General features: G+C 40.8%; 1 protein-coding gene and 1 long non-coding RNA gene across 2 annotated transcripts; both read left to right on the top strand.

Annotated features, from left to right (window-relative positions):
• The first annotated feature begins 819 nt into the window (after positions 1-819).
• On the top strand, positions 820-7,098 carry LOC143327499 (proliferation-associated protein 2G4-like). Its single transcript, XM_076741869.1, has 13 exons — positions 820-1,040; positions 2,675-2,803; positions 2,888-2,993; positions 3,102-3,171; positions 3,317-3,409; positions 3,500-3,563; positions 3,658-3,736; positions 3,819-3,897; positions 3,985-4,118; positions 4,220-4,314; positions 5,623-5,750; positions 5,953-6,006; positions 6,093-7,098. The coding sequence occupies exons 1-13, from the start codon at positions 953-955 to the stop codon at positions 6,150-6,152; spliced, it is 1,179 nt and encodes a 392-aa protein (XP_076597984.1). The 5' UTR covers positions 820-952; the 3' UTR covers positions 6,153-7,098.
• Positions 7,099-8,103: 1,005 nt separating this feature from the next.
• LOC143327194 (uncharacterized) lies at positions 8,104-8,955 on the top strand. Its single transcript, XR_013077727.1, has 4 exons — positions 8,104-8,140; positions 8,239-8,265; positions 8,510-8,532; positions 8,640-8,955. It is a non-coding gene; the product is annotated as an uncharacterized LOC143327194 (long non-coding RNA).
• Positions 8,956-11,685: the final 2,730 nt, after the last annotated feature.

The raw sequence follows: 11,685 nt of genomic DNA, 5'->3' as shown, positions 1-11,685 counted from the left end.
TCCAATTATGTAACAGTGGCCATTTCCTTTTTGTACAATTTACGACGATATGAATTATGATATGAATGAATAAATACATTATTTTGCAAATATTAAATCACTTGTGTCATTCATTTGTAGAGTCTTTCTTTTCCATTGTTTTACAGTGAAACAATAAAATACCGACTCGAAAATGAGCCTTCATTTGTTTCACTTGCGTGTTTTTTCTTATTCCGTTGAAAAGCTAGTGATATATGCACATCACCCTGCGTTCGGCTGTACCGACACCATGAACACAGCAGAAAATGAGATGGAGGCATGTGAACGCACCGGTGACGCACTCGCGCGCGATGTGGTCAAAGGCGGCTCAGAGATGATAAGAGCAGTGAGAGAATAATTTCAGCGTTTTTCCGATTTCGTTCGTAAACAGTTTATGAGCTGACGGGTTTTCTACAAAATTACTGTGTAATGCAGAGTCACTTAGCAAGTCCTTTCAAGTTGTCTTTGTCCATAAATGCATTAATGCGCTTTATCGCAACAATGTAATGTGAACTCTACGAACTTAATTATTTAGCCTATGAAAAATAGGCTGGTTGGTTATCCACCAGCCATGTTGGCATTTTCAAACCTTGATATATATATTTTTTTTCATTAATACATTGATACAGGCAGACTGCATAAATTAGCAGCTATATATTAACATCTGTCATGCTGGCTATTACTACTCGCTCGTGGCGTAATTTCAAACGCCCGGCATGATTTCAAAGATCACTCCTGCCGTTACACTAAACGCGCTGAGCAAGGCCGTGAACCATCTTGACTGTGAAGTGTGTCTCTGGCAGTAGGCGGGATCTAGTGATCGAAGGGCTGCCAGCCCGGGCGGGCCGGTGCAGAGAGCAGCGTGGTCCTTCCTGTGACTGACTGACACCCGGCGGGGAAAAAGTTACTCTGAGTTCGCGGACACACTGCCAACATGTCGGGAGATGACGAGACGCAGGAGCAGACCATCGCCGATGACTTGGTGGTCACCAAGTATAAGATGGGGGCCGAGATTGCGAATCGTAAGTTAAATGCAGCGTTAACGTGCCGTCTGGGCTCAACAGTCCATAAGTATCAGGGTCCGTCTAATGTTAGCTAGCTGTGTCAGCTAGTCATACTCCCAGGCAGCAGCTGTGCCATGTGCCGCAGCAGTGCCAACGGCAGATCATATTAGAAAGCGGGCCTTTGCTTAAAATGAATTAAACCTAAGACTTGCTATTTATTTAGCCATAGCTCATCTATATAGTTCCTCGTGTTTGATTAGCGTGACGTTGCTGTCACGTTAGCCTGGTTAGCTAGGTAACTTAGCTACACTGTATGTGGCTGAGCTACCCTACTAGCAAGCGTTAGCTAGCTGTAACTGCTAACAGATAACAATGACAGGTACAAAATTTAATTACAATTAGGGGTTGTTTCAAATAGAGAATAGCCGACATTTAGAAATATACCTACAGCTAATTCAGATTGAAACAATCACAATTGTTATGTAAGAGACTTGGCTGAAGGCTGGTGGTCTTTAATTATGTCATTTAAAGTCATTATCAGAGTAGGGAGAAGCCAGTTAACCCGCTACTGTTGTGACTGATGCAAATATATTGTTTTCAAGGCCACATGCACACAGCATCGTTAGTGTGATGTCATTGGTGGGAGTTGTTTTAATATAAATGCATATATTTAATTTAAAATCTAACAAACAAGCATCTAAACAGTTTGAACCTGCACTTTCTGTATATCAATATTTCAGAATTCCTCCATTCTTAACACAAATTTACCATTTGTAGCTTTAAGTAACCCAGTGAAGGCTCGCTGAGTAGGGATGTACCTTTTCAGCAGTACCTGCCTTCACACTCGTAGATTACACCTGCTCACACCTGTCAGTTGCACAGGTAAACCTCTGTCTTTATGTTTGACAATAATCTATCATTCAGTTCAGAGTCTGAACACCTCAGCGCAAACCTTAAATACATATAGTAAAACTGAAATAACACGAAATAACTACCACAGTTGGAACTAATCTCTGATAGTGTGTTAGTGGTGTGAGGGGATCTGATCAACAACTTTCTAATCAAAGGATGCCACAGTTTTCCACTTAATCCCAATCTTTCTAAGGCATTCATATGGTTCAGTATCAGTCTCCAGTGACTGGTCCTTTTCATTCGCAGTCCATCTTTGTACTCATGCCATGGTGTGGGGATGACTGCATGCTGTGGCAGCTTCACATCAATGTCCATCTGTGTACTTGTGATTTTGTGTTGTATCTAATCACAGCTGACCTACCTATCTTAAATTAAGGCGTCTAATTTACTGCCAGCGTTATGCTTTTGCAAGCTGACGTACAGTCTGTCAAATGTTTACCTTCTAGCTAATGTAACATCATCTTTCCATCTCCTGTAATGTACTGTCGATAGTCACAAGCCATTAGTTGAGCCTTGAACAGTGAGCAAGACTTGTTCTAACTTGTTTGTTAGTGTTTACCAAAATCTCCCTCCACCGTGGTGGACACGTGGTGCAAAAACACTGTGACCCCAAAGATTAATCAAAGACAGATTAATTGATGATGAATATAATGGCTGGTTGGAGCCCAAAACTACACGCAGTCTGCGTCTGACATACCATATAAAGCACAACATGGCTCTTTCTGTGTCTTGTCTTGCAGAGGCTCTGAAGATGACTGTTGGGGCAGCTATGGCTGGAGTCTCCGTGCTCAGCCTGTGTGAAAAGGGAGATGCCTTCATCATGACAGAAACTGGGAAAATCTTCAAGAAGGAAAAAGACATGAAGAAGGGTACGTCTCGTTGTTGCATTTTATTAGTCACCATCAATGTCTCAGTGACTCAGCATCCCCTCATTCACTGTCTGTCTCTCGCAGGTATCGCTTTTCCTACTTGTGTGTCAGTTAACAACTGTGTGTGCCATCACTCTCCTCTGAAGAGCGACCCTGATGTCATACTGAAGGATGGGGACCTCGTCAAAATGTAAGCTGCCAGATTTAAACCTGTTGTGTGTACTCGATAAACAGTTTATATTTTATCTGCGGGTCACACTTTCTTTACCTCACACCTTCCTCTTCTGTTTGTTGGCAGTGACCTGGGTGTGCATGTTGATGGCTTCATCTCAAATGTGGCTCACAGCTTCATTGTCGGAGTGACCAAGGTACATCGTCACTGTTGGAATGAATTATAACAGCACTGTAGAGCCATGATTTGTTACTCCACATACTGATTGTCACACCATCAACAACTATATGTTATTCTTTGTCACTTCTTGTGTCTTAAACTTGCCTCCTGCATCATTTCAGGACAACCCAGTGACAGGACGGAAGGCTGACGTTCTCAAAGCAGCTCACCTCTGTGCTGAGGCTGCTCTGCGTCTTGTTAAGCCAGGAAACCAGGTGAAACTCTCCCACCGCGATCACCGATTTGACCAGCGGTATCACCGTTTGCACCTCATCTAATGAATGCCGTTATGTCTCTTCCATCAGAACACGCAGGTCACAGAAGCCTGGAACAAGATTGCAAAGTCATTCAAGTGCTCCCCTATTGAGGGTGAGTTTGTCGAGCTCCATGATTACCAGTGATGTAAAATTGCTGAATGTAATTCGACATGCTTGACTCAGTTTATTCCTCCAAACGTGTACAGGCATGCTGTCCCACCAGCTCAAACAACATGTGATTGACGGGGAGAAAACTATCATCCAAAACCCAACGGACCAGCAAAAGTGAGTTCACTCAGCAAGTGCTTCTCGTCAGTAACTTGATGAATGTTTAACCAGTGGATGGTGTTGTCTTTTGTTTTTGTAGAAAGGACCATGAGAAGGCTGAGTTTGAGGTGCATGAGGTGTATGCAGTGGATGTGCTCATCAGTACTGGAGAGGGGAAGGTGAGAGGAAATCAGATTTTTCCGCTCAATTTGGAAAATCCCATAAAGGCAGGTCATTTCTAAAACATGCTTTGTTTTGCAATTCAGGCAAAGGATGGAGGTCAGAGGACCACCGTTTACAAACGAGACCCCAACAAGGTGTACGGCTTAAAGATGAAGACCTCCCGGACGTTCTTCAGTGAGATGGAGAGACGCTTCGATACGATGCCTTTCACTCTGAGGTAGCACCTTTTCTCTTCACATCAGATTTTTCATTTGATCTTAAATAGTCATCTCCCAGGGTCCACCTCCTCATGTTTTCTGTTCGTCTTTGTCTCCTCAGAGCTTTTGAGGATGAAGGCAAGGCCAGGCTGGGTGTGGTGGAGTGTGCCAAACATGAGCTGCTGCAGCCATTCAATGTGCTGAATGAGAAAGAAGGTGAGCTGACAATGAGGGATGGAAATGAGGGCTGTGGACATCATGAAAATTCTTCTCCGTGCTCTAGTCCTCTTCTCCTGGTCACAATCCAACACTGGACAGATACAAACTAAACCGACAGACAGAAACTAAACCGAAATACTTCAGATATCATTATCATTCATTGTTTAATCACTGCAAATAGAATTGCATTTGCCGCAGAGAACATACCTCAGTTAATAACAATAATCATTTTCTTGATTAATTATTTTGTCTCGGCCTTGAAATGTGGAAAATTGTCCACAGTAATTTCCCACAGCCCTAGATGACCTCTTCAAATATCCTCTTTTCTCCAACCAACAGCCCAAAATCCAAAGATATTCAATTTAATGATGTCACTTATGACAAAGGAAAGCCTCACATCTGAGAAGCTGGAACCAGCAAAAGTTTGAAATATTTGCTTAAAGGTGACAATAATCATTCAACATCAAAGCAGTTACAGATTCATTTTCTGCAGATAGACTAATCAGATCTGCTTCCATTCTGCATTTATTTTGTCCTAATAATGGAAAATTGTCATAAACTGATCACATAGCCAAGACTATTTCCTTCCTGTCCCTGGGGGAATAATGTAATCCTCAAACAGATTCTCTTTTTTCTTCCTGAGCTAAGATCGTGTTAGCACTGTGTAAGAAAAAGCAGTCCCCTCGTTTATTTTAATTTAAATTACTGCAATTTGATTCAGGATCACATTGTTTTGGTTAACTTTGTAAAGTGAACTGCATGAAATCATTTTTGCAACTTTCCAGAGTTGTGAAATCCTGTCTTGTAGTTGTATAAACTGTGGCGCAGCGTAATGGTTTTGACCCACATTGAAATTCACCGATGTGTGGTTCAGACTGGACGTGCAGGACCTCATCGGTCCCTTTAGCGACTAAAGCAATGAACAATTTTTTTTGTTGGTCGGTTGTTGGTTTTTAAGACCTGTTAACTCCTAATTTTTTGTTTTAACTAATCGGTTTCTGCATCACTAATATTTGACGTGTCCTACCTCAGAGTGAAAAGTATCAAAGTGTCACTCATGTCATCTCACAGAACAAAGTCTGAGAGGTCGTCTTTTTGAAAGGAAAAGCGTATCTGTACATCCTGCGCAGTGGTACGTGATATAGCGTTTAGAAGACTGAGCTCATGCCTGGTCCAATAGGCTGTTCTAAGGCAAATCCTCATAAATTAGTTTCGGCCATTCATTTTAATAAATTAGCTGACAGCACTTTAATGTCCACATCTGGTTTAGACTTTAATGAAACTGTTGACGTCATCTTTGTCCAGGTGAGTTTGTGGCCCAGTTCAAGTTCACCGTGCTGCTCATGGCCAACGGACCTCTGCGAATCACAAACAGCCTCTTTGAGCCAGAACTCTACAAGTCTGAGCACGAAGTGGAGGACCCCGAGCTGAAGGTAAAATGTGTTTGATGGATGGGATGTTTCATGGGATATTTCATCCTCTGCCCGAGCAGAAAGCACTAAACTAATGGGACCGCTATAGCATGCTGTTAGCTGACTTAGCATTCTCACAGCCATTATGTGCTGATATATTGTGTGCTGCACCTCATGAGGTTAGAAGTCATTTCTGTCTTTTTTTCTTTTTTTTCATATAAAGGCTTTGCTTCAAAGCTCAGCCAGCCGCAAGACTCAGAAGAAGAAGAAAAAGAAGGTGAGTTCCAGGGCAGTGCGTTTAATGAATAAGAATATGCATGCCAAGTGTTTCCTCTAATTTCAATCTTTTTTTTTCTTTGAAAGGCCTCAAAGACTGTCGAGAGCGCAACAGGACAGGCGATGGAGACCGAAGCTGCAGAATAGATTTCTCTCTACAAGAAATCCTGACAGACATCTGATGACCCAAAGAACAGACGTCACGATTCCTTCTGTCCCAGCTGTCTGAGGCACTTGCAGGCGTAGCCGCTGTGAATACCTCTGAATCTAACTGATGTCAGTCTGGGATGATGCTGCTCCTAAATACTGTCACTCCACCTAAAACACACACACACACACATGCACACACGTACGTCCCTAATAAATTTCACTGTCCTTGAGACAGCCTTCTTCTCTTAGTGGATCCAATTCTGCTACACAAGAGGATGTTTTGTGCAAGGGCATACACTCACTGGAACATTTAACCATTCGACTGACCTTCAGCCCTCGTCCCTTTCTCCACGGTAACTGTAGTGAAAAATATGGAAAATAAAATGAGTTTGATGCAGCGAGCCAAGGATGATGAATGCACAATACTGTGTCAGTGTAATCTTGTGGCATTTAGATAATTTCCTTGAGGTCATAAACCTGTAGCCATGCCTTTTTGAAATGGTCGCGAGCAGAAATGTGTAACACCTGTTGTCATTTGACAGTCACACAAGTCATAAGCATGACATTAGTCGTCATTACTGATGAGTTCTGCATAAGTACTGCATTTATACTGCGCTGGCTTAAGTCTGTCTACTAGTACGGTGTGTATACCTATAGGCATCTACTGTAGTTCACTCAGCTAATAATTTCTCAAACTGACATTGTAAGACCTACTGGTTGAGTAATTTAACTAGTAAAAAAAAGAAAAACTTTATTTTTCTCAGTTGTGGATGGTCTAAGTCCTGCCAAGGGTTCAGCATTCAGTCTTCTGATGCCACCACTGAGTCTGACAGTCTGTGTTTACATAAGAAGTCCATACCTGTTAGATATATGGATGCTTTTGTAAAACAAATCCCAGTTTCAGAGACTATTTTTGGAAACATTAAAAAGCCACCTGACATCATTTGTGTTGTGTTTTTGAACTGTGCGTGTTCTGATTGTCCTGATGAGTGAAGGTGTGTGTGTCCGTGGGGGGGGATTAGTAAATTCATCGTTGGGGACCTTCAGTCCGAAAGATGCTCAACAGGCTGGTGTTTAAATATGAATAGTGACATCTCCAATTAAATCTCTGGGAAAGGCATCAGTAATTTGAAGCTGAAATTGTGGTTGACGGCACACATGATGATTGATGCTTGTGCATTAGTGTGATATGTAAGGAAAAGGACGAGAAACTTCCTCAAGAACACTCCATTGACAATTACAGAGGGATATTATAGTAGGGTTGCAGTGCATAAACCCATCATTACAAAGATGAACACACATCTGAGAGTTCAGTCGTGCAAAAGAGGCTTATAGAATCAATGCCAAGGTGCACTGAAGCTGTTCTGGCACATGGTGGCCCAAGATCTGACTGGGACAATTTATGAAGGTCTTTCATGACATTTATCAAAAGCTAAATCAAGAACTTGTGGGAGAACACCAGCTACCAACAGGTTCAACAAACAGAGGTGCTTGTTTAAAGGTGTAGCCTGGATGGAGCAGAAATACTGAGGTTGTGTTCTCCATCACCCAAAGAAAAAGTATTTATGTAATTTATTCATTCAGATAACTTTGTTACTTATAAATGTTATTTTTCCAACATGAAGGGCTATAATAGGAGCATAATTCGTGTTGAGAAAAGATGAAGCATATTTAGTTTCGTTTTAGTTTAGTCGTCTGAAAACTTAAAGGATGTGCAATATGTAAGCATACTGAGTGTTAAAATACTGGATAGCGGTTGTTAAATGGCCACCATGCTTTTTAAATTGCCCCAGGTTAAAAATCTAAAATCGCAAACACACACCAAATATATAAGCACATAAAAGCTGTATACGCTTTATATGTAGAAAATAAAACTGCATTTCCCATGTTTTACTACAGTCCAATCAAAGTGACGTATACAACGTTTACAAATAAGGCGTCGCCATAATATGACGTTCTTCCTGGAGACGATTCCATAGCGGTCGGTACGTGAGTTTTTAGCTGTTGGTATCACAATCCAAGTCAATCATCTTCTTTTTAAATCAATCGAATTAATCGCTCTCACTTTCCCTCCCTTTTGCAGCCTCCTCTGTCCGACATGAGGGCTAAGGTTTGTGTTTTATGTCTGTATGATCAAATAATCATTGGTTCCAGTGGTGCTAACATTTGCTAGCTAGCTAGTCAGTGAGTTAGCTGGAGCAGGTCGACGGGCTCAACAGCACGTCCATGATCACTCAGCTGTAAAATGCGTGTTTTGTCATTATGTGTATTGTTGTTCTCTAGAAAACGTTTGTTTTCACAAATGCATGAATTTAGCGTGAAAATAATGTCAGCGCTTTCTTTTTCTTCCGCAGTGGAGAAAGAAGCGCATGCGCAGGTAAGACTGTTCAGCGCATGTTTTCTGTCACACGGTTGTCAAGTCTACTTCTTTAATCGTGTTGAAGGATTTTCGGCTCATCACTTCTTGTAATGATCACCTTATAGGCTGAAGCGGAAAAGAAGAAAGATGAGGCAGAGGTCCAAGTAAACTGTCCTCTCCGCCATGGCTGTGACAGCACAAGTTGCCAACAACCGGACCGGTGAGCTCAGCTGGAGACCCAGGACCCTCCCGGTGTCAAGTCTGAGGCCAGTGGTGCCTACATCAACCTGAAGCAGCTGATCAATGCTGGAGAGCTGATTCAAGACCTGCAGGATGACGGGCTTTTCCTCTGGGACATTCTGGACTCTTTGTTCTTAATTCCTCAACTTTTGTCAGTTGTTTTTGTTTATACTTTGATTAAAGGTTTTGGTTTAAATACAATTTGCAGATTTTTTTTTATTATTTGTTTGACTTGGCGTGTCCTTTCAAAGTCCAAAGCCCAATTGTTTTCATAATGGGTGTAGTGATGTTTACTGGGAAGTGGCGTATCTGTGTCCTCTTCTAGGTACTCTTGTTCAAGCAGCGTGGATCAAGTTGTTTTTTTTTTTCATAGAGCACATGTTGACATGTTACAGTAAAAGGTGTGGTGATAAAACTGATGGCTGCTTCAGTTTCAGGGTCCTGATTTTGTGCATGCTGGCTCACTGCCGTGGCTTGCTGGGACACTTGAACACTTAGCCGAGCTATCAGGTGTCATTAGTTGCACTGTAGTTTTCCTAATATAAGTCAACATTTCAGCTGTGGAAAAGGCTTATTAGTGCCGTCACTAATCCAAACAACCATACTGACTGCTTCACCTTCTGAGAGAAATAAAGTACACGGATGCTGTACTTAAGTAAATATACCACAATGTATAAATACTCACTTCCAAAGAAAAGACCCACATTCAAAATCTTATAGATAAAGTTGCTAAGAATGATGTAAACATACTCCTAAATGAATAGTAACTACTCATTATGCAGAACAGCTGCTTGGCTTTAAATCATTGTTATTAATGCGTTCAAGTGTGGTCATTATAAATGTTAGAAATGATTAATGTGGAGATAAATATGTAGTGTCAGGTAGTTTTTTGGTCATACACTTAATACAGAATGTTAATTTGCAAAGACACCAGACTTAACTAAATCTCTAATGTAGTAAAAAGTACATTTCCACAACTACAACAGTAGCAGAGTACAAGTATGACATGGAAATATTGAAGTTTAAAAACTGATCGTTTGGAGCATTTTGAACGTGACTGGCTTGGAGTCACATCTGTAACAGGATGTGTGCAAATGTCTTTAAAAGCATTTCACATTCAGTCCACATCGCATGACTTCAATTAGTGCTGTAACCTTTACACAGTGCTTGCTCAAGACAAATAACTCACGAATGTACTTCGTTTTACCCTTCAAGGCATCCCAATAATTCATCTTGTCCTTAGCCAAGGAGATCATGTCCAGGCTATCGCCGGAGAGCACAATTAAAGGATAACGCCCCCGTTGCTCTCTTTAACAGCGTCATTCTGTTTGCAGTCACAGCCCAATCTAAAGCTGTAAGGAGAATTCTGCTGTCAGTTTTACCCCATATTTTATACTTTATACCACAAGAAATAATGCCATATTCAAGGCAGAAGTAAGAATTATGGCACAATCAAACAGTGTACTGTAGGCTATAATGCAATATATTTTCTGAAGAGGGGACAAAATCACCCTAAAACTGAGTTCTAATGGACATATTTCACAGGAACCTGATGTGGACATTATTGGGTTTTAGAATACACTTTATTTCTCTCAAGGATCTGCTTTCTACAAAACTATGTGATCCTTTCAGTCAAAGAATCCCTTCAGTGTACTCAGATAAGAAATGGACAATGCGTCCATGCACAATAACATCATCTGTACCTGTAATTTGAAATATTATCCTTTTCGCAACTGTCCTTGCAGTGTTGAATTGAGTGTGTGCTGGCAGATCTTCAAGATTTCTTCTCTGCAAACCAACCTTATATAACTGAAGGGTGTTGTCCAGGTAAAATAGCTTAAAGAGCACCGACCAAAGTCTGTCCTGGACAGTGAGAGCAGAAGGTAGTTTATGATACAGAATATTTCAGCAGGGTGGAAAGGTTGGACTTGGTGTAATTGAAAAAAAAAAAAATCCAGCAGGTGATTCAACAGTTGGCTGAAGGTAAGCGTGGCCCAGTAAGCACTGTATCAAGTCTGTATTATTTACTTATCTCTGTGGTAAAGGTAAGCATATGACACAATGTGCCGAAGTCTTACTCTTACTTTTCAAGTTTAACTTTCTATGTTGCACTTGCAGCTCCAAATAAACTCACTCCATTCAGCATCTGCTGAGTTTGCTATTGCAGCTACTAAGAACTTTCAGTAGATGATGTACTTTAAGCTCTTTGTGCCCAGAAAACAGACGTTAAATTACCAACATTGCCCTGATTAAACAGGCTGCCTTGAGCAATTGACTTAACTAAATATTCAATGGATTTTCAACACTAGTACCATTTGTTGTACTTAGAAAAATAGTTACACATTAATCCATTATAACACAACAAGAGCTAACTTAGCTTTCACATCCATTCAGTCAACAGCTTTTGTTGCTGGCCTTAACACATTTGTACTGTTGACAGTAAATGTAGGGAAGTCATTTTTCACAAAGTCAAAAAACACCAGTTTGAACTTTGACCTGTCTTACATTACTTGGCTTGCAGTAGTGCAAAGTAACTCAGTACATTTACTGAAGTACTAGTTTAAGGTACTTGTACTTGGGATTCCCTTTTTTCTGTCCATGCCACTTTATATTTGTACTGCACTGCATTTACTTGACAACTGGAGTTACTAGTTACAGTACAGTTTTGTGTGTACAAAATATACAAATTTCTCACTATTTTCAGAATTTTTACAAACCAAACAATCAAATACTTTACTGACATATTCAATGCAGAACTCGTGACCTATAACTTGTGATGTGTATGATACATTTACAGCATGATATCAGTACTTTCACTTAAGTAAAAAAAATCTGAATACTTCCTCCACCACTGTTGCCTCAATCATTTCAACTTCAGAGATAAGACTCATCATCCTGTGACAACTACTTCTGCTTCTCCCTGCTGGAGAA

Source organism: Chaetodon auriga, chromosome 10 (assembly GCF_051107435.1).
Source record: "Chaetodon auriga isolate fChaAug3 chromosome 10, fChaAug3.hap1, whole genome shotgun sequence".
Classification (NCBI taxonomy): Eukaryota; Metazoa; Chordata; class Actinopteri; order Chaetodontiformes; family Chaetodontidae; genus Chaetodon; species Chaetodon auriga.
This window is presented reverse-complemented; position numbering and strand designations above follow the sequence as displayed.